General features: G+C 37.8%; 1 protein-coding gene across 1 annotated transcript in view; it reads right to left on the bottom strand.

Annotated features, from left to right (window-relative positions):
* Window positions 1-17,589, bottom strand: part of LOC136362673 (formin-like) — a 122,339-nt gene extending 104,750 nt beyond the window's left edge. Inside the window, exons 1-2 of the mRNA XM_066321423.1 lie at window positions 15,950-17,589; window positions 13,769-13,886 (exon numbers count right to left, since the gene is read on the bottom strand). Of these exons, the coding sequence (XP_066177520.1) occupies window positions 13,769-13,886; window positions 15,950-17,341 (1,510 nt within the window). The 5' untranslated portion in view covers window positions 17,342-17,589. The remainder of the gene's footprint in view (window positions 1-13,768; window positions 13,887-15,949) is intronic.
* Between the last annotated feature and the right edge of the window lie 5,721 nt (window positions 17,590-23,310).

The following is a 23,310-nucleotide window of genomic DNA, read 5'->3' as shown; positions in this document are numbered from 1 at the left end:
AACATTTCTTGAAAGTAATCTGAAAGTTGGCAAAGTACACAGGAAACTATATAGAGACCTTCTAAACATATACAGTGACATGACAATGCAAAATTTCCTTTTTCTATGTTCTTGTTGCAAAAATCAATCAATTATTCATTGCAAAAAAAATCTACTTATCATGAAACTTAAATTTCCTTTTACTCTCATGTTTTGCCATAGCCAACAGATAACATTCTGATGAGAGAATGCTAAATTTGCATTCAGGTCTTTCCTATTTATACCAACTTTGTATCACCTGCAAATTCTCAAGTCTTACTTTTCCAGTTGAATGAATACTATTATTTTATTCTAGGTATGAACTTGTTACCTCAGTTTTTAGTATAGATTTTTACTTTAATACATAATTGTCATTATCCTGTTCTGTTACCCACTGATACAGTCAATATTAGAAAGTATTGTAACTTCCAGTCATGCTATATTTGGTTCTGCCTACATGCAAATGCAGGAAAAAGTAATTCTAATTAGTATTTTATCTGATTTTAAAATAATTACTTTAGCACTGAACATTGCAAACACAGAACCAGTGCAAACAGGATAACCTTCCTTCCCTAACTGTCATGTCTGGTTATCAGCCTGCTTCATGATTTTAAAGTATGTTGTCAATATGGCTCATATAAAAATAACATTGACTAAAACAATACCATCAGGATTTTATCCATATGATTTTCCTTATCACTAGGTACATACTACAACATTTGAAATACTCCAATTAAAGCCTGGAATTAACATCTACCCAAATAATGGGCTGCAAGAAGGAAATAAAATTGTGCTTTAACTAACTACTAAGGACAAGGAGGAAGTAACTCTGTGTCCTGTAATTTCATCAAACACAGAATGCAAACAGATAAAAGAATTGTTGTTGAAGCACAATGGAAAAGCTGAAGCAGCAACCCCAAACAATTAAAAATGGGTGAATAAGGAAGATGGACACGACATGAACAAAGAGCTCAAAATGCTGTACAGCATCAGACATAGAATTTTTTATAGAATCACAAAAATCTACTGTGTGAAACAACAGAGTATCTATCACGCATTGTGAAGCAGTGGACGAATGCCTTTTACCCTTTAGATAGCAACATCTGCTAGAGCGAAAACTGTACAAATACACAGAGAACATTAGGCGTATATATGTATGACACCAGAAAGTTTTATTCATGTTCTCTTGATTAACAATTTTTAAAATAAAAAGTACCTGGAACCCAGAAAGTAGAGAGATACCAAAACTTACATATGGGGAAAAAAAATAATGCAATACAGAAAAGCTGCTTATCTTGGTCAAGTTATCCAAAAAGTACAACCCTTTTAATAGTTATTGTACTTAATGAGTTTTAAATTTAAACACAAAATAACTTGAAACAAAGGAAGATATACTGGGCTAATCTGGCTCAATATACTGGGCTAATTTTTAAAGCAGTGCATTTTCTAAAGTTTTGGTCCTGAAAGCTAATCTTGCAAATAAAATGTATAATACAGGATTGCTTGAATATACCCTTAATAATCATAAAAACAAGTATCTAAAACAGCAGAATATTCTAGTATCCATAGACTTTTGGTATCTGAATATGAACAAGTCCATCAATATTTACTGCCCCAACTGCTCAGCTTTATTATTTTTCCTGACCTTTTAGGATAAACATGGTCTCCAGGCAACAAACCCATAATTTCTGTGAGCCCATTTGGGACTAAGGTTTCTACAGAGAAAGCTGAGTTAAAATATTGAAGTGCTAAGGATATTGAATGGATGGTTTAGTTTCAGCTGACTTTAAAATACTCTGAATTCCCAAATAAGTACACCTCTAATCCTTCTAGTTACATATTCAGATGACCTTCAAAATCTGAACCATGTATCTCTATGATCAGTATTGTTAACTGCTCAAGAAGTTGCATAGGAAGAGGTGAGTAGTAGGGTTTTCTTTTTCTGTTCCACGAACATGTCTCAGATGTTGTTTACTTATTTGTTTCATTAGGATGAAGGGAAAAAATGAGATTTTTATGGGACAGGCACATTTGTCCACTTGCCTGGTTTCCCAGCAAGCAGGAAATAACACTAGTGGCCTCTAACTGTAAGCACCTAAACGTTTCTGCAAAATTCTGCACTACCACCAGAATCCTTTGAGGAAGAGCCCACTTTGAGTGAGATTTAGGAATGGTACTCCCCAGTTCAGTGACCCCCCACTAAGACTCTCCCAAATGACACACTGCTCTCTCGCTCCTCCTTTCCCTCTCACTTCCCACTGAAGCAGGATGGACTTGAGAATTGGAGATGTCAAAAATGAAAATCACACGTAGAGATGTGAACAGTTTACTGGAAACAGCAATGAGACAAGAAAATGAACAGCAATGTCAACAATATTAATAACAAAAGTATACGAGAGAGGGTGATTCACATGCAAAAATGTTCTCAACCTAGACCCTGAGACAATGAGACAATGGAGCGTGGCTTCCCCCCTCCTGCCATGTTTTTTTGACTGGAAGCCAGAATCCCTTTCTCCCCACCCCTAACAAAGATGTAAGGCAGTATTAAATTACATTAGGGTCCTGGATGAAACTAGGACATGAGGGAAATAGCAAATGCTTGGAAATGAATGGTGAGGGAGAAAGGTGTTTCAGGCCAGACTGCCCAGAAATCCACTTAATGGCAGTCTACACAGACAATATAACTTTCCTAAACTGAGATCACTAATAGCATGTGCAGGGAAATTCTAACAAGTTCCAATATAAGCTGCTTTGATTAATGCAAAATTGTCTTAACATCATCTTATTTCCTAAGAAGTATCCATGCAGCTGTGACAAACATGACTGGATTGTCATTATAAAACTTCAAAGGGAAGAGGAGGGCTTCAAAGTACTTTGGATTTATTTCTTCTAATATGATGTCTACTCACATCATCATCTAAATGGTGTTTTGTGGTAGAATTAAGCAGTAGTTCTTCAGTGACATAATGTAAGAAGAGTTTATTCTGGTCATAAGGTTTGTTTTTAAATCTTATAAGATAATCACACTGAATCCTCACCAACATCTAGTATTCTAACTCAATTACAAAAAAGGATCAAGAAAAAAACCCCAACAAGCCTTAATCCTTATGAAGTTTAAGGCAACAGATTGCTATTCTGTAATTCTATGAAAAGCATGACAACAGGAAATTACCTAATGAATAAACATACACAGAAAAATAAAAATCCTTTGAAACATTGTTCAGTACTGTCAGTTACTTCAGCAAACAATTGCAGAAGTGGTAAGCTACTGCAGAAAAAAAAGAGAAATACTACCAGAAACTCCTCTTTTAAAATGAGTTCAAATTCAGCTTCATTTAGTTTTTTCATGTTCTGACAATGACTGCCCATTCCTGGCAGCATTCAAGGCCAGGTTGAATGAGACATTGAGCTACCTTGTCTTGTGGGAAGTGTCTCTCATCCTGACAGTGGAGCTGGGACTAGATGAACCTTAAGGTCCCTTCCATCCCAAACTATTCTATGACTCTATAATTCGATAATTCAGAAGAGCTGCTTAAAAGGAGCTTCTGAGTCATAAGCATTTGCTCAAAATGTCTTTCTTAAGCTTCACTTAAAATTCAAAAACAGCCAATGATCTGCATGTCCTGCTCTTGGTGGATACAAAATCGAGCGAGAAAACAAAGACACAGCAGGGGCTATAAGTGAAATACACTTCCAAAAACCAGGTTAACATAGTTAATTCTTTTTCTTAAAGGACAATTAAACCTCCTTTTCCTTCAAAAGACATCCCTACTGATTCATTACGGAGGAGGCCCTGCCCATGGCAGAGGTGTTGGTACTAGGTGATCTTTAAGGTCAATTCCAATCCCTGAATATTCTATTATTATTAATAACATTATCAGCTGGTATTTAATTAACCCTCACATGGTCATCAATCGGATTTTACTGTATTTCTTTGTCACCCTTACATGTGGTCTTGTTTTGAATAAGGATTAGTGTATGTCCAAATAGTTTTCCATAACTTTAATGTTAAGATCTATCATCACTTTAATTTTCACTATTGTCTTTGCTCCAAAGACTTTAGAAAAAAAACCACTGCCAGCTTATAACATGTCTAATGTGAGATTAAGAAGAAAGTAACCTAAATTCCACTCACTTTAGTGGAATGGCAGCCATTGAAACTGAAGTACCGTAAGCTAGAATTCTGAAAACAGTTCCTGATCTATTATAGAACTTCTGTATTCTTACCAAATTTTTACTTCTAAACAGTGGTAGATATAGCAGACTCAGCCTTTACCACCTCTATTCCATCAAGGAAAGATAAACACTACCTTTATGGTAACAAAAGAGACCAAAGACTAGACACAGACAGACAACATTACACTGTTCCACCCACCTGGTGGTCCCTCCTTGTAAAGCTTTAGGTGAGCTAGAGACAAAAGCATAAGTGAGATTGTATTTAAGCTTCACTCAGGGAATTTGTATTTTACACTCATTAGCTACATATTCCAGCAGGCAGTCTTGCACACCCCCTGCTTTTCATTCATTACTAAAATTGTATAACTCAGTCGGTATTTTCAGCTCCCCCTTTTACTATTTTGTCTTGCAAAAAATTATCAGTTGCTTGTGAACTGCCTCATTTCTGAAGTGTTCCTAAACACTAGCACAGCCTATCAAATCAAACCAAATAGCAAATACTTAAATAAGTTTCTACCACATAAAAATATCCCATGGATGTCCCTTGGTTACCCATGGGCCACAGGCAGTAACACTATGAAAACAAAGCCACCTCTGTAGTGCCCTCATTACCAAAATCAAGACATGACAACTAAATACACTTGTAATATGTCTATAAAGTTCTCAGCTTTGATATATACACAGAATATCATATGCTGTTTTTATTCATTCCTCAAGACTTACAATTGGAAATAACAATCATTCTCACTCATTATTGTATTTTCATGTGCTGTGGTAAGGGAAAGAGACCAAAGCAGATTAGAAAGATTAAACTTTTCCGAGAGATTAATTCCATACAATCTGAATAGAAGACAGAAGTTTGGGGTGGGAACACATTCAAGAATTCCTCATTTTGCTTTTCATTTCCAAAACAAGAATTAAAAAAAAGAAAGTTTTGGACTGTGCAATAGCAGTGACTGATACTGTTGACATATGTGACATACAGAATATGCCACCAGGTGGCAGAAATAAAACATAAAAACAAAAAATACTGCTGACGATTAGTAAAGTATGAGGCACACTTCACTGTTTTGCAAAGAAAATACAGACTAAAGTGTGCATGCTTGTCCTAATGCACAGAAAACTGAACGTGAAATAAAATTTGGATGTTTTGGACAACATACATAATCAAAAGGCCTAATGTATGTTCGGTTCTATCATCACACAGAGCTTGTCTGAACACAAAACAGCAAGAATGTTTACAAATATACTCAATACACGCTCATGAAAATCTTATAATACTAAGCATACTGCACCTTTCTAAAAGAAAAGATACAAACATTCACTTGTCAATCTGGTGACCTGAAAACTCAACCTACAACCCCAGAAATACGGGATAGGTGGGTCACAATGCTTCAAAGGGAGATTTTCATTCTTCAAAACTGTTGCAAAAACTAAGTATACACATTCAAATATTATTCAGCATCATTCTATTGTGTTCACAGCTGTGCTAAGCAAGAACTACCTTTTCTTCTTTGGCAATAAAGCAACTCACCTACTTAAATAATTTTAAATATAATCTTACATGAAAACCTTTCCCACAGAAATCTCCATAACTCACATTTCAAGTAGACAGGTTACTCCTCAAACTTTACACAGCAACTGAGGAAACTTCTCTGCCATAATCTCAAAGCTTCATGTAGAAAGCAGAAGCTTTGAAGTTAAATGACCTATATAGCCACTTCTGGCCAGTACACTCATTTTTGTAAAAAGCCATACATATTAAGCTCAGTGTGTGGAAACATGCAAAATAATGTTAACACAATTTAAAAGTAATTAGAGAACAAAAGCTGGAAAACTTGAGTACAATCTACCTTTCTTGAGATGCACCACACCCTGTAGTATAAAGAAAATCATTCACTTATAATTGCACTGGTTCATTAAATTTCAGAATAGTGAGGGTTTCTTAATGTTTTCTCCCTCAGTGGTGACCCTTGGTCCCATTTTCAAATATTCTCCTTCACTACAGCATTTTCCTCCTCTATTTCCCTATGTAGTTCTCATCTTTAACCACCGGGTGTCAGAAGGGAACCTACTTACCACAGCTACACCTTTATAATGACTTTTAATTTATTTTTACAGATGTATTGATGTGACCTTCCAGGCCTTTTCAGGCTACAGTCATAAACCAGCAGCAAATTTTCAGGCTTTTCTTTCAACAAAAATACACACGAGCAACTTTCAAAATCTAATTTGTTCAGTTTTGAATTGCTTTTTATTAAGCATAACTGCATTTAAGCATCCTTCTATAACTAGGAAACTGAAATGTATTTATGCTCGAAGAAATTCACAAAATTACATATTTTTAGGGATGGATTGGCTAAAACAATATTACATGTTGTTTTAAAACATGATTCTAATCTTCTTTCCTTCAACCCTATTCCATCTACTCCTATCTGTCCTCTCTTCTTTACTTTCCACTGAACCTGAACTCTTTTACAGACCCGTAATTCATTACATGTAATGCCAAATCCACAGACTGGGAAATGAGCAGATATCCTTCACTTCAGCTGGATTTTTGTTTTATTTTGGGTTTTTTGGTTGGTTGGTTGGCTGGGTTTTTTTTCGTTTTTAAGACAAGGAAGAACCCTCCAAATCTAACATTTCAAACATTCCGTAAAGATTCCAGTATGGTGAAAATATGGAAGGCATGAGAAAAGGAGACAAATGAAGAGGGACTTGTGGAAAACAAACAGCCCCATACAAACCAACAGTCTAGTATTCAAACACTGTCCAGATATTTAAATAATATAGAGGACACCAGAGTAAACCTACTAAAGGACATGAAGTATCTTCACAATAGCCACTGAATTACCCAAGAATAATAGAACCGTATCCACAAAAAAACAGCTTCCTATGGAAAAAACAGCACCTCCCCTTGACAGTCTGTTATGGAAATGAGGAAAATAGTTACTCCTCTTTCTGATTGCAAAGCAGTATAAAGCACTATTCAATAGCAGTAACCTGAGTAACTTATCTGCCTGACCATTCCTCAGCTGTGAGGGGTTACAGTTACAGTTCATTTACCTGATAGCAGAAATGAATAGTTTCACTTGTCATTTCACCCTCCCACAAAGGCAACACTAGAGGTACTGCTGCTGTGGACATTCAACACTAATTCTTTCTCAAGAAATGTCCTACTTCGTATTTACAAAACCAATCTACTACAGGATCACGTTCACCATTGCAATATGGTAAACACGTAACTCTTTAACAGCAAACACGAGGAACAGATTTATTACAGAGTACATGTCTGTGCCACAGCATAGGGAGCAAACTTGACAGGGCTGATATTGAATTCACCTAAAAAGAAATCCAAAAAGCAGTTCTAAATGGAGGTGCAAATTTTCAGAAAGCAGCATAATAAGTGAACAGTGAGGCTGCAGAACAAGAAAGGAAATTCAGTAAAACTCAGAGGCATTTCTGTTAGGGCTTCATATATTTTGAAATAGAACCATAGAAAATAGAATATAAAGTCATTCTTCTTGTGTACACAATTGCTCTTTCACTGTGTTTCAATTACATAACAAGAATCATGTCATAAAACCCTGTGACTGTTTTGGGTCTTTGCAAAATTGGATACTCAGGTCCATAATGCAGTATTCTATATTTCAAAATCAAAACCACAGTAAAAGAAATAATTCACACAATTTGCCCTCATTATATTCAGGCAACAGATTAATCTTCTCATTAATAACCTGAAAATATTAAATTTACAAATCAGCTTTCTAGTTTGGACTAAAACTGCTCTGTATGTTAATCTTAAGCATGCTGGTATCCATGGCCACACATGTGTATCCAGACACGGCTTTTGATCCTGTAAAACCTGTGCTTGTCAGGACATGCTGCAAAACATGTATCCAGACTCAAAAACAATAGGTCTCCTAAAATTACTACATTTCTACAGAGAGTATGGATAACAAAAATAAAGCCACCATTTTTATTGAAAACCTGGAGCATAACACTTCTTCCCTCTCACCTTGCAAAAAATAAATCTTCAGTGTATGGGAAGGCATGAACATTTTATCCCATGGCCTTAGGTACAGATACCATTCTGTAACTGTGGAGTTGGTCTGGGTTTTGTTTTTTAAGATTAAAGTCTAAAAAGTCAGTATCCTTTCCTATTCTCTGTCTCTATCTAATGCTATGAGCCTGTAAACAGAAATGGAATTTAATTTGACTTGAAAAATAGGTCAGAATTCTTATCCTAATTTTACGGATGGATAAATTGAAACTTGGTAAGTTTCCCAAACCTTCCCTGAAGCCATTCCCGAAAGTAGCAAAAGGACTGAAAATGGAACACAAACATCTTAACAACAAATACTAATTATCCACAGGTGTCTATCTTTTTGTTCCTGTCTCAAGAGGCACAGTCTGAATGAGTGTCAGCTGAGGTGGGAAGGGAAACACAAACAGTATTTTTGTTGCTTGATTGTTTTTGAGCATATTTTATTATTTTCAAAGTAAATCTTAGCACATAGTGTTGCAAGATATCTGAAAAAGTGACTGCTCTAGTGATCAGCACATATACAACCTCTCTGTGGTGGCAGAGATTTCTGAGCAGCACTATACCCAACACCTTTTCAATCCGTAAAATCATAGCTTTAACTATCATAAGTAAGGGGGAAAAATGACATTGTTACTCTAGTATGGCTACCAAAATCTGGCTTGTAATAAAACCCTCAGCTTTCAAAAACATACTAGTGAATCTGATTATGAAACACTGAATTATATGCACCTCTCATGCTATACAATAAATGTACTAAAGCGTCGTAAAATAATTTACAAAAACTTTATGCACTCTGAGTTCACATCAAATTGATCAGTGAATCAATCACAAAAGCACTACCTTGAAGCAATGCAAAATATCTTGTTTGCTATACTGCTGCTTGATCTAATTCACTGCAGTAAAATGTATAATAGAATCCCAGAACTAAACTCAACATCACACTGAAATAAAATAAACCTAAATTACTAATTTTCTTTTTTTTTATTCTTTTTTTTTATTTGGGTGAAGCCAACTGTTGGTAGCCACTGTTCAAACAACTTTCTTCAGGACACTTAACATCAAGCACTGTCTTTATTTTAAAGACAAACACATACTGTTCAAGGCCACAAAGGAAGCTTATGTTAAAGAAAGATAAGAAACCATGCTCTTATCTCTCATCCTTTTGTTCCAACCATTATGCCTCTCTCTCACATAAGCTGGTTATTCTCTGCATTTACATCATGGCCATAAAGTGATTTTCTTGCTGGGAACTAAGAGTATAAGGGATCAAGGACTTGATATATTTGAGACTTAGCAATAAACCTCTGCCACTATTTTGTATTTCATTCAACATTTACCCAGACATTTTTTGTCTAATAAGACCTTTATCAGACACCTCCTGATTTTCTTATTTACCCTGAAAACTGTGCTTACACCATCACAGACTGTTATAGAAATTGTGGCACTATAGAGACAGCATTACCTCACTGCAGACTTAAAAATGATAAACAGAAAGACTGTGAGAAAATGAGGTTTTTAAATGTTAAATACAGATATTTGAATTAAAAAGAAAACACTGAATGAAAAAATGAAAAAAACCTCACTGAATGTATTAATTTTGTAAGTGGCTTTTTTAAGGTTTTCTCCCACAGGAATGACAAATACTTCTCTCTCTCATTATTATACCTGTTTTGCTAAGCAGAAGACTAAACTCTCTCTGTTGTATATAAGAGAACTAGTTTAATCCTGAAGGCTAAAATGGTAATGTTAGTAGGAATAACAGAATCTGTCCATCTATACCACCTTAACGTGGAGACTGTTCTTCAAACATAGTTTTATGAGTTGCCGAACCCATGCCTAACTCCTTTTCTGAGACATGTGTCTGCAGGTGCTGACCTAGTCACACACAGTAGTTGGGACATCCATTATATGTAGATTCAATGTGATGTGGTATCACAGATTAATTTCCTCAGTATAGCCATGAATTTGTCTCCTCTATCTGGCTAGATATTTTCACAAGTAATGGCTGACATTTCTACCCTTCTGCCAGAGTCAATGCTTAAAAATGGGAGAAGTCTCTCCAACAATTATGGAGAAAAATAAAAAGAAAACAAACTTAATATGAAAGCAGAGGAACAGAAATTTAGGACCAAAAATATGAAATTATTTCCATGGAATAACTATTAAATTAAAGTACCCTTTTTCTAGTCTTCCAGGACATAAATGCACTATAGACCTTCTGGACTTCAGCTATTTTAGACAAACTTCAAAGAAGTTCCAGTTTCTCTAGAGAATGATGCAAGAAGCTCGTGCTAATTACAGAGAGCCAGTTGACAACACAGTCACCTGTTCTATCGAAACACATGCACTAAAGAATTAAGAAAACATAAGTTAAACCAAAATATTGCAACATCATCCATTCAATTCAACATTACCAACTCAAGATTTGGATACTGCAGGAGACAATATCATGACTGCACAAGCAGTTATCAAATGCATGAAAAAAACCTGGGGCTCAGTTGTATCCCTACCTTCTTTCACTTGTAATATATCTAACAGGCCTAGGCAGCCTCACACACGTGTTCCTTGTTATGTCCATTTGCTTTTCAGTTGGTTTCCCACACACCAAGCCAGACTATGAGCCTCAGGAGGGAGTTAGCTACTCCTCCAAGCTGCTGTGAGTCATTGTGATGTCTGCTGCGTAGGCCAAATTAAGCCTGAATTTCTTGCTTCCACTAGGCAACAAGAACAATGAGGAAAAACATGACAAGGAGGTGAGAAAAGATCAAAAGAACAGGAATACTCTCCCTGTCTTCCTGTCATAGTTGTCGTAGTGCATGGTGATGAAGAAAGAAAATCAAAGATGCACTGGAGAACTGCAAAAAAAGATTAGTATATTCCAACTTTCAAGTTTTCAGTCTTACTTAAATCCTATTTTATGATGACAAATGAAAAAAACAAACCATGCCAGCTCATAGAATATATACATATTCGTATACTTTCGGAAGTGCAAAGATGAATGTTGATAAATTTATCCTTGGATGTGAACATATATTTAATCTAAGCATAAAATAAATCTGTGCTGAATGAATACTTACCTAATAATTCATCTTCTTAATTATCGTCCTTATATAAATTCCTACTGTTTTGGTAGATGAAACCCTTAATCAAGAAATTAAAAGACTAGCATAAATTATTGACTGAAAGTTAATAAAACTCACCACTTCAGCATTTTTTATGATATAGATATTCCTCTATTCAGGAACATCAGTGAAAGAAGACTGGAATCACAAACATCCCTGCCACACAATTTTTGAACTCTATTCTGAGATCAAGAATTTTCCATTTGATCTTAGTAGTCAAGACAAGACACTGAGGATGTCTTAGCAGAACAGAGTTTTTGGTTTAGACCAGTCAATTTAAATAATGCAAATGATTCACCTGCATTATAGCTTATTTTTAAGAATCCCACTTCTTAAAAGGGGTCAAGAAGCTTCTAAAGTATTGGTGGCTGGAAGGGAGTTTTGGATGCGAAGGGGCACGAGGAGAAATGGTGGTACCCACATGCACTTTGAAGGTACCTACTACTGTCAGGATTGTGAATTTAGAAGTTCTGGTGCATTGCCACATTTGTATTCATAAAACCCCCCACAAACTCCAGCAATAAAACCAACATTGAATACAAACCCTATTATAACTGTATCATCACAACTCATGAACAGTACCTTGCTTTACTTGTAGGAGACTCTGTAAATTCACTCCTGTGCACAATGCTTTAAAACAGTCACACAAGTCCTCAGAACAGCCAGTGTAAGAACGGCTGAAAGAACAGCTGAAAGAAACAAACCTGCCAATCTCTGAGGCACTCCTATAACTTTAGGGCAGTCTTAACATATGTTGCAAACATAGTCTTTGTCTATTTCCTTTAAAAGCACTGCTTACATCTCATCCCAGCTGAATCACCAGCGGTTTGTTTTCATTCAAATCCCTCTGCCAGACGCTGGAGCAACTAATGAGCTGCAGAATCTGGTCTATAAAAAATTGACTTAGCAAACAAACCATCAACATGTTGATGACACTGCCACCCAAAATATCACAGCAACAAGAGCAACAATTTACACAGGCTCTAAGCCAGTCTGTCTTTCCTATTCAAATTTCAAGAAAGCATGACCTAATTTCTCTACAAGTAGTAGAATCTGGAGCTTCTGTTAATTCAGTTTTCTTTCTTTACTTAAGCATATGTTTTGCCACAGATTATTACAGTCATTAGAAGGAAAAATATTTGTTTGGGTAAAACTAAATATAGCAAGCATATAGCCTATAATAGAAATCTAAGAGTATGATCAACTTGCCATCAGCTGAAAACGTGTCCTGGTCATCTAAGTGATAGACTGCCAAATTCAGACCAACCAGATGCACTATAAATTAAATTCTATATATTAAATTCAATTCTGTATATTAGAATCATGTTGTTTCTGTCAAAACCTAGTTTTCTTAATCTTCCAACAACTTTCACACTTCAGTATTATTCCCACTTTTCAAAAAGAGAAACATTTTTAAAGCAGAGTAAACTGAAAAAAGGGGGAGAAAAACTAAACAATAAAAAGCAATAGACAGAAAAAATAAGAGTACTGTTTCTAAAATGCAAGGTTAGATACATATCCCCTGGAATTAGAAAGAACCACACAGCATTACCCTGAACAATTTCTCTCAGCAAAGTAGTATAAAAGCCTTTATTTAATTCCACTTAATACTTTCTAGGTGGTATTTTTAAAATCTCCTGGTATCTGAAGAAGAGATGGCCTATTGTCTTTCACTTCAATATTTCAGACTATTCCTCAGTTTATGGCTAATATCTGAATATCAAGGATTTCCTGCTTTACATTCAAGACTATAAATGTGAACCAGAGATGTGGTGGCTAAAATAATCACTTTCTCCCTTCTAAGTATGTTATGTAAATATCTAAACAACAAAAAGCCCCAAGAAATATTTTTCTGTGGAAAGCTTATCTGATAATTAGCATTGCACTTTGGACATACCCTTTCATACACTTGCATAGGACAATATATGTGGCTAGCTATAGAAGTAGCCTGACTGGATATGAGCATTCCTCTGTTCATACACATGTTGCAATAATGGTGATGTTTTCGTAATGGACAGTATCTGAAGAAAACCTGCAGCCAGACCAGAATTCAGCAGGGAGCTGCCCCCTGCACCAAGGCATCAGAAAAGGCAGTCACACATTCACCAATCTGTCACTAATTTGAACAAAATCCCACTGGGAATGGATAACCTAATTTATCAAAAACACCCACCTCTTTCCTCATGAATTTATACACGCAAGTTTGTAGATTTCAACATATACTTAGCCATTTACATATAAAAATCAGATGCAGAATTAACAAGTAGCAGTAAACCACACATACAAAACATAAGGTATGTTTTTCCAGATAAGAAAATACTGCGACTTATCACCATCTCTGTATTAAACAAGATTAAAAATGTCCAAAACTAATTTCTGCAAATGCTTCACCTCTTTGTTTTACCTGCTTCTGTGTACTTCAATCCTACTTTTACTTCTTCATGATTTGCTTTTGGTGGTGGCCAGACAGTCTGGAGTCTCCCTGGAGTCTTGTCATCTTGCTCTGAGGGACTCAGGTCAGGCTGTTAAAATTACGCAAGAAAAAAATTAAAGTCTGCAGTATCAATTGATTCCAAACAGCAACTGCCATGCTCAGCTCTACACATGTGCTCCAGAAAGATTGTCTTGTTCTACTGATTGAATGTGCTCAGTTGATTGGAAGGGACACAAATCAGTGTAGAAAAATATTTCTGAGGAGGAAAGTAGCATAATGCATGTGGCATGCAGTTATTTGTTGAAACCATTCACATCACTGTGGAGAGCTGTGTATCCTTTGGTGAACCACAGAGGAACAAATGCTAGGGTTTTTTCCTGTATCTTTCTTCCAGAGTGAAATATTCCAGAGTGTGCTCCTCTTACAAGTAAACATTAGAGCAAATCACCTAAGACATCATTTGACAATATAATTTTCTGGAAACAGAGCTAGTTTGTGAAATTCCTGCCCCACCCCCAGATTGCTCAGTCCACATACCAGGTAATACTGTCACATCAAAGTAATGCTGCAACTGTAAATGGGACTGCATTGTCAAGTGGAACGCTAAAATGCCTCTTTAAATGGGGAAGGAGTGGAGGGGGAATGGCCCACTAAACAGACATTCTTTCAGAGGGATTTTTTAAGTGTTTTTTTATATCTCCAGTATTTCTGTAATCTGATTTACAACACGTTACTACAAGTAATTGCATAGACACAACTGCAACAACAGTGAAGCCTTGTATGAAAATGGCCTTACAAATGGCCCACAGGAGCAAGTGGAAGTAAAGGCTAGACCCTTGGACTCAGGCTTTGCCCTGAGAAAATACAGATTTGCACTAGCCCAGACATTAAGCAGACATTTACAAAAGCCACTCCTGCTGACTCCTTGTGCCTCCTCCCTCATTGTGTGTGATGACAGCTTCCCAAATAGGTTTGCTGTGAAGCACACGAACGCTGACGCCAGCACAGCGACTGGTGTAAGCAGGAAGGAGCAAGCCAGGAATGGGACGGGCACACACAGACTGCACTTGCTGTACATTCCACAGCCAATGAATACCTGTTTTCTCCTCCCCACAGGTAATTTACTACAAACTGGTATTATCAGTCTACCCAAGTGTTGGCCAGGATTTTTTTACATGCTTTTTTAATATTATGTAAGAATAAAATTTTTAAAAAGAGTATAACCAACACAAAATTAAGTTAAGTCGCTTCACGTTTAAGGTTCAGTTCTGAAAATTGAATCCTTCAGGTAATTCCCTTCAGCCAACAACTGAAGGCTCATTACATCTGGCAAGATATGTTTGTAAGAATTTGGGGTTGGGAGAATGCCAACCCAAAGGTTACTCATTTAATTAAAGAGTTCAAATCACATTCAAAGTAATTTATGATTGTATGAAAACTCGGCATTGATTTTTTAAAAATATCTAACTACATCTCCATTTGCCTAACAGCATCAATCTTGCAAACACTTACATTAATCAAAAACTTGAGCTGTCTAATTGAAATCACTAAGTTACACCTGGATAAGGTTAAATGCTTATCAATATTTGAAAAGCCAGATATATGCATGTAAACAAGAAAAAAACCCCAAAAAACTTCCTGTTCTATGTCTTGAAAAAACTGAGCTGAAAATCACCCACAACTTCTTGTATCAACTTTTATGATAAAATTATTTCTACAGGTAAAAAGAAATATTAGTTTTAAAAATAAAATACTCAATTAAAGAAACCAGATAAATAATCAACAGTTAAATAATACTACAGGAAATATCTGTAGCATCAAACTGATTTAAAGCCATAATTAACATATGGAGAACTGTTATGTAGAGATCTTTTAAAATCAGAAACTGATTTTTACGTTCTCACTTCTAATTGAAAGGTTTTTACTGCCACCATCACGTGTGGCCAAATACTGCTTCAACTGCAGATGATCAAAAATTCTGACAGATTTGCCTCAAGACTTCCTCAGCTGGGAATCCAGAATTTGAGATTGCCAAAAGAAGAGCAATTCTGACACTTTGCTCTTAAGTATCCACCAATAATACTTAAACAAGAAATTATTTTTTAATCATTCTACTTCCAGATCTTAGGAAGAAAAAGTAATTCAACCTACAGATTTGTCTGATGGTCCGTCCACAGGTTTTGATTTTGATCTTTCAAATACAGCTTTCAAGGACTCTTTTTCATTTCTCATTTTGCGTTTTAGGGCTTCCAGCTCCGATGTATCTGCAGTTGTTTCTTTCTTGGGAGGTCGCGTGAATAAGGCTTTAAAGGCATCCAGTGCAGATTCAGCAGGGCTTGATTTTATCTCCTCAGAGGGAAATCGTGGTTCTCTCTTGCTGGAGGCTTTGTTCTCTTGAGCTTCATCACTGTCCTCGGTCTCCCCAGATCCCTCACCAGAGTCCTCAGCTCTATCTTCATTCTTGGAGACGTCTATGTTTAACAAGTGCGAGAGTTGTTCTAGGAAAGTGGGATTTGCTTTAGGTTCAGATGATTTTTTTTTAATGGTCAAACCTGTTGCAATACTGGATTTCTTAACAGGCTGTCGTAATTTAAGCAGAGCTAAATCATTCTCCCTTGGTTTAATTTCTGTAACAGTTTCCCCATCTTCTGTGGTCAGTCCCTTTTTCCTCACACGTAGTCCACTAAAGAAAGCAGGCAGCTGGAAAGTCTTTTCAGCCAGTGCTGTTTTTTGGAGTGACATATTATCAACGGAAGGTCTGTGTTCTTCACCTGAAAGTTCTTGAGGGCATTCCCCTGTAGCAAGCAAATGAGTGAATTGCTCATCCATTAACATTTTGTCTTTTCCATTGGAGTCATACCGTAGAATACCGTCCAGCTCTTTTGGGAGCTGCCGAGAGAATGGTGGGTGTAACTCAATGTCATCTGTATCCACAGTGTCATCATTGTTGCTGTGACCTTCTGATTCTGATTCTTCCTTATTTTGATTGCTATTGTCCAAGGCTTCAGCAGACAAAGCAGCATTTTTTAGCCCATATTTGCTTGCAGTGTTCTCATCGGTGTCTAGGTCCTTATTCTCCGTGTCCGATTCTGTGTCACTTGTTGTATGAACCAAAGTACCTTGCACAATAATAGCATCCTTGTCCTCATTGTCCGCTTCAGACAAAGAAGTCTGAACAAACCTCAGATGCTGAAGAAGTAATTCATTTTGGTCAGCTAACTCCAGCTCCAGGCCTGCTTGCCTGCCAGACATCGGGTCAGCTTGGCCACTGGTCCTCTCCACTCTGTGCTGATTTTCTGACTCCTCATTACATCCATTATCATTCCTCTCATGCCAGGTGTTGGCGTGAGTATTTATATTGCCGTGCAAAGGTTGAAATGCTTTAAGCACTGTTTCTTCTTCGGGAGCTGTAGATTCAAACTTAGTTGTAAATCCAAACAGTGTTTTCACAGAAAATGTAGTGAGTGGGTCAGGGTCGCTTTCTGCTGTGTTCTTCAGGTCTAAAACCTCACCACAGTCAGGCATCCCATTATGCTCTTCCATGTTGCGTGAAGTAGGGAGCAGGTTGGCTTCCAGCAGTGCTGCTGACTGCAGAGCAAACTCTTCCAGCGCGCATTCAGGCTGCGGCCGGGGCTGCTGCCGGCGCCGCAACAGGCGGCCCGGCCCGGCCCGAGCAGGGAGCAGGCCGCCGGCCGCCCGCGCTCCCGGCCGGGCCGCCCCTTCCGCCCCGGCCGTCGGGGCTCCGCGCTCCGCCGAGGGAGCGGCAGAAACACGCACCGTAAAAAAAGTTCTCGGCAGCGTCTGGAACTTGTTCCCTCGCACAAGAGGGGTTTGTCACAGCACTAACCTCGGCTGAAGCCTCGGCCACTGGTCCCCCCCCGGGGCTCCGCACCCCGACGGGCGGCGCGCCCCCGGCTCCCGGCGCGCCGAGCCCGCAGCGCCCGGCAGCTACAGCAGCCGCCCCGCCGAGCCCGCAGCGCCGCGGCTGCTCCCTACTTCCTTGTCCCGGTGCGCCAGCGCTGGGCCGTTCTCAGCAGCAAATTCCTGACGGATTCCTTTGCATAGTCTTTCCACTAGGATAAAGAACTTCTTTTGTAAATCCATAATCACCAAAAAAATTCAAATGGAAACCCGAGCTAACGATGCTGAAGCTTCCTGTGTCCCCTCCTGAAGCTCTTGCAGAGCCCCCAGTGCCCGGCCGGGCAGAGCCAACTCGGGTGAGCGCCCTTGAAGCAGAGGAAAGTAGGAAAAAAAAGAGACTCTCTTCCGATTTGCTGGCGGTTTCATCTGGAATGCAGATTTCAGCCTCCAGGGCCATGAACAAAAACCAACGAGACTGGTTTCATATTACCACCGTCCTTGCCCTGCACAGCTCCTGCTGAGAGGTGCACACAGGTATTATCAGAGACTGCGGCCGCGCCCAGGGACCGGGAGCGCTGGGCGGCGGGAGAGCGGCCAGCGCCCAGGAGGGACAAATTAACTGTTTAGAAATCGGACAGCCTTGTCCATCTGCACGGCACCAGCCTTGGATGGTTCCGAACCAAAACCATCTCTGCTGACACATTCTGTGATGCTTCTTACAGACTGTACTGCTCTATGTGTGAGATTTGTTTCGTTGAAACGAACAAGAACACTTGAAATCTACAAAACTGTCTAACTCAACATAAACAGAAACTACTAGAGATACTATGTATATTTTTATCAATACAGATGGAGAAAGTACCAAATACTCCCAAACACTACTGATATTCAGAAAGTCAGTAATATTTGGGGCAGGTTTCTATCACAAAAAGATCTGCTACTTTTTTAAAAATTTTTACCCAAGTTAAAGGGTCATTCTACAGTTAGTCATTTAGCTGTGATGAGTCACCTTAAGCAACCAGCATGGCGAAAGCTGTCCTTCACAGGGAAATCAACTGCAGATCACACTGCGGTATGTGATTACCAGAAAACATTTACTAAAAAGCTGAGTGTTACAGCCAACAAGCAACAAAAAAGTATCCCAACACGTTTCACTTTTGGTTTAATGTTTAAAAATGTAGAGTGTACAAAAACCATTCGTGTGTCAACAGCAAAAGCAAAAGCCATTGGTATCTCCTGCAGGAACAAAGTTTCCTGAAAATCAGATTGTTATTCTAAGGGCTTAGATGAAGCTTACAGACACTTTTTCAATTACAGGGTTATGTGCATACCTATAGACAAAGGGCATTGGAGTAATTCTCATCTTTATCTGTGATTTAACATGGAGCAACGTCTTCTGCCCTGCTGCCTGGCATTTCCTTAGCAAGCTCTGGACTTGCTTCTCCGCTATGCTTAATCACCAGGTGCCAAGGTCAGAAACAACTGACAGGTCATGGCTCCCCTGGTTTCTAGGATTAATATAGAGGTTTCTAGGATTAATATAGATTAATACCACAAAAGGAAGCTCTACATAAAGAAAAAGACACAGAGTCCTTATCATTCCCTATGCCAACCTATTCTTAAAATACCAGGATTTATAAAACAGGTGGAAGGAAGCTACCACAGCACTGGTGCTTCCCCCAAGACAAACTTTCTTGAAGGCAAATCTAAAGCAACTCTAAATTCCATTTTATGGCAAAATAAATGGGACAAAGTGACAATACTGAACTAAAGTTTTCTACATTTAAATGCACATCTGTTTTTATGTTCAATTATATGATTAATTGTTCATTGTTCCGATGAATTGTATGGTTATGTCTTGCTTATTTATTTATGTGCCTATTTATTTGGGGTTTAATTAACTTAGGAAGGATAAACATTAATCATATTTTCAAGAATAGTTTTGTTAGTCACTAACAAAAATATAACTCTATGAATAACTTCGTGATACCTTTTAAACTAAACGTACTGATTCAGATTTTGCCAAAATATTAGTTCATCTGTTTATATTAACAATAACCCACACTTAGAATAAAACTTCTCTGTAATAAAAAAGAATCACCAAGCTGTAACAATCCTATGAACAGAAGGTTAGTGATTACAGCCACTATTTAACTATTTAAGATTTTAATGGACTTATGAAAAGTGTAGTTTAAAAGTGGACTTAAAACAGGAATCTCATACTTTATGTCTAAACAACATCCCGACAAAATTTAGGAGACCAGAATCAAATTGGAAGTGAAAAGGATGGTGCTTTAGTGTAAAGCTTAAGTTATACAGTATATTGAGGTGCTAGAAATTCCAGAGTTGAACAGTGGATAATTAAAACTCCAGAAGGAGAAATATACCCTATAAAATCAGAGGTAATCTCACAACCCTGAAGAAAATACTGCTTTATATGTACCTTTTTTGTAGTAAATTCTAGAAAGTGTGGAGAAATTTTCAAGCTTTTTGAGCTTTAGGATGAACAAGGAAATTTACCTCTACATATATATGCCTGCAGAAATGATCAAAAACTGAAAGCCATTGTCATGAATGAGTCTGCTGGTCTCTGAAATTCACCACACAGTCCATAAACTCCCTACCTAAAATATGGCTTTTGTAGAGACCTGCTCCCCACATTCTGATGATCAGCCCAGTAGAGAATCCTTTGAAGAACTGAATAGCTGATAATGAAATACATATTGGTTACTTACTCAATAGAGTGTTTTGTGGGTAAAATACATACATCAGTATGTGCCCTTAATATTTTGATATAAAAAAAGAGATCATAATTGTGATGTGAAATAAGATGGAGCCAGTTTGTTGGCAGAAGTATTTTAATGCTGGGTGGATCTACCTCATAAGGAAAGTCTCTCAGAACAGGCTGTAACACTGCATCTAAAGGAACACCTTCAAAATCTTCAGAAAAAAATCAGTTACGATTATGTTACAAACCTCTTTACTTAATAAAACAGACAACTCCCTGGTGCCTCAGAAAAGCCCTTAAAACCTGTCACAGCAACTTTCAAGGCAGTCAATGCACTAATTATACAAAAGGATAACCATTCCTCGCCGTTTAAAGCACATTTAACAATCCACACCCTTTTTGACCTACATTTCATCACAGACAGAAGTCACACCCACAACTCACTGTAGTTCTGTTCTTGAGATGTCTAAAAGCTCACCTGAAGTAGGTTTTAAAACTGGCTTTGAAGGAAACACTTATTAAGCCAGAATAAGGTCATCTAATTTCTGCCCCTATTGTATGGCAGGGTTCAACACTTCCTGACCCCATATCTATTCAGATTGCCTTTTCAGATCACTGTAATCACAAACTAGATAAACGTGAACAGGAAAAAAAGACATTCTACAAAACAGCAAGGCTGCTAAACTGAAAACAAACATTCTACTGTTCTTTCAAAATAACCCCAAATCTAGAAAAGTTTGCATAACTTCTTGAAAATAATAATGGAATCAAATATGCACCAATTGTGTCAGGCTTCAGAAGAGCCAGGAGAAGCAGCAGGCTCTGTTTGCAGCTCAGGTGGTGTGAACTGGTCTGAAGTTCAGCTGACACAGTCTGCCCTCTGCCCTATCCTCAACCTAACCTTTACTGCGCAGATTGATAATGGTCTTAACATTCCCCTGCTCTCCTGTTTGTCTCTCCTGCCGATTACCTCATTTTAAACTTAGTCTTTTAACCTGTTAAACACTCTAAAATAGGACAGGCAGGGAAGATAGAAAAAAACCTATAAGGCCTCGATTTTCATCATTATTATCAGCCTTGTTACCTCACTTAGACCATTATGTGAGTAGCTTTCCTGAGTTTTGAGGGAATTTGGTATTGCCAACAAAACTGCTTTTAATTTAAGTAATTAAATTTTATATGTAGTAACAGAAACATAGACATGATAATTCTTATAGAATTCAGCAATACATGATGTTAACAGAATGTGTGGACATCAGACACATTTGCTGTAGGAGTCTGTATAAATCCATCTGTATAAAAGTGAAATGTTTTTTAACATTTTCATCTAAATTCTGATTGATATTGAGATATGGACTACTTTAGAGAATTTATAAAAGCATAGTAATAGCTATACCATTATAAAATCAGAAAGCACATGAAGAAACTCATTTTACGATTTTGCAAGAGTGCATACTGTATACTGTATCAATAAATGTATGGAATATTGACCTGTAAAACCTATCATATGAAAAAACAATGATAGTTCTGAGACAGAAATTCTAGAAAGATATATTAACTGATCTGGTTTATATGAGCAGATATACAAGTGACAAAGACAGGGAACAGAAGATCACTATAAACTGTGTAAGTAAGCTAAATAAGATCTTTGTATAATAAGGCAAAAAGGCTGGCACTTAGTGTTACAAAGAATGGAGATGAATTTTTAATTCTTTTCCTTTTCTAGGTTACTCTCTTTTCATCTTCATTTCAACAGGCCTTTTGCTTCCAATCTACAATATGATATAGTAGTTTAAACAAAAATATTTATAAAATAAAATCCACAATTACATTAATTTACCATAATTTGTTGAATAATTCCTAACTATTAATTGCATTTTTAGCTGCAGTTTCAAATCTCACTTATGTGCTTTCTTAGCTAAGAAAAAATGCTATATAAAAAAAAGGGTGGAATTTAATTTTTATTTTGTTTCATTACCTTCCATATCTCTGTAACTTCTTCCTGCCTAAGGTTTAAAATCTAATGCAGGATCTTTTCTTCATGCTTCTGGTGTAGATTGCGCATTTAAAAGTGCTGTCAGAGTAGAATTCATTCGGTTTCTCATCTACAATATCTACCATCTTGCAACTAATAGAAACAAAGAAACATCTTTTCAATAACAAAATGAACAAACTGAAGAAGCGGGCCAATGAGGATATTCTGAGGTGAAACACGACCAAGTGCTGGAGCTGCACCTGGGTTGGGGCAATCCCCTGGTATCAGCACAGGCTGGGGATGAACAGATGGAGCAGCCCTGCCCAGAAGGACTTGGGGGTGCTGCTGGGTGAGAGGCTGGACATGACCCAACCATGGGCACTCAGCCCAGAGAGCCAAACGTGTCCTGGGCTGCATCCAAAGCAGCGTGGGCAGCAGGGCCAGGGAGGGGATTCTTCCCCTCTGCTCTGCTCTGCTGAGAGCCCACCTGATCCAGCTCTGGGTGCCAGCACAGGAGGGACAAGGACCTGCTGGAGTGAGTCCAGAGGAGGGTCACCAATATGATCAGAGAGGGCTGGAGCACCTCTCCTGTGAAGACAGGCTGAGAGAGTTGGGGCTGTTCAGCCTGGAGATAAGAATGGTCTGAGGACACCTTACAGCACTTTACAGTACCTGAAGGGAGCTACAAGAAAGCTGAAGAGAGACTTTCACAAGGACTTGTATTGCCCTTGGACAAGTGATAATGGCTTCAAACTGAAAGAAAGTAGGTTTAGATTAGATATTAGGAAGAAATTTTTTGCTTGTGCTGGTGGTGAGGCTCTGGAACAGGCTGCTCAGAGAAGATCTGGATGCCCCATCCCTGGAAGTGTTCAAGGTCAAGCTGGATGGGGTGCTGTGCAACCTGCTCTTGTGACAGGTGCCCCTGCCCATGGAAGGAGACTTGTAATT

The sequence above is a fragment of the Sylvia atricapilla genome, chromosome 6, assembly GCF_009819655.1.
Source record: "Sylvia atricapilla isolate bSylAtr1 chromosome 6, bSylAtr1.pri, whole genome shotgun sequence".
In the NCBI taxonomy this organism is placed as follows: Eukaryota; Metazoa; Chordata; class Aves; order Passeriformes; family Sylviidae; genus Sylvia; species Sylvia atricapilla.
Note: the sequence above shows the minus strand (reverse complement) of the source record. Positions and strands in the feature narration are given on the sequence as shown.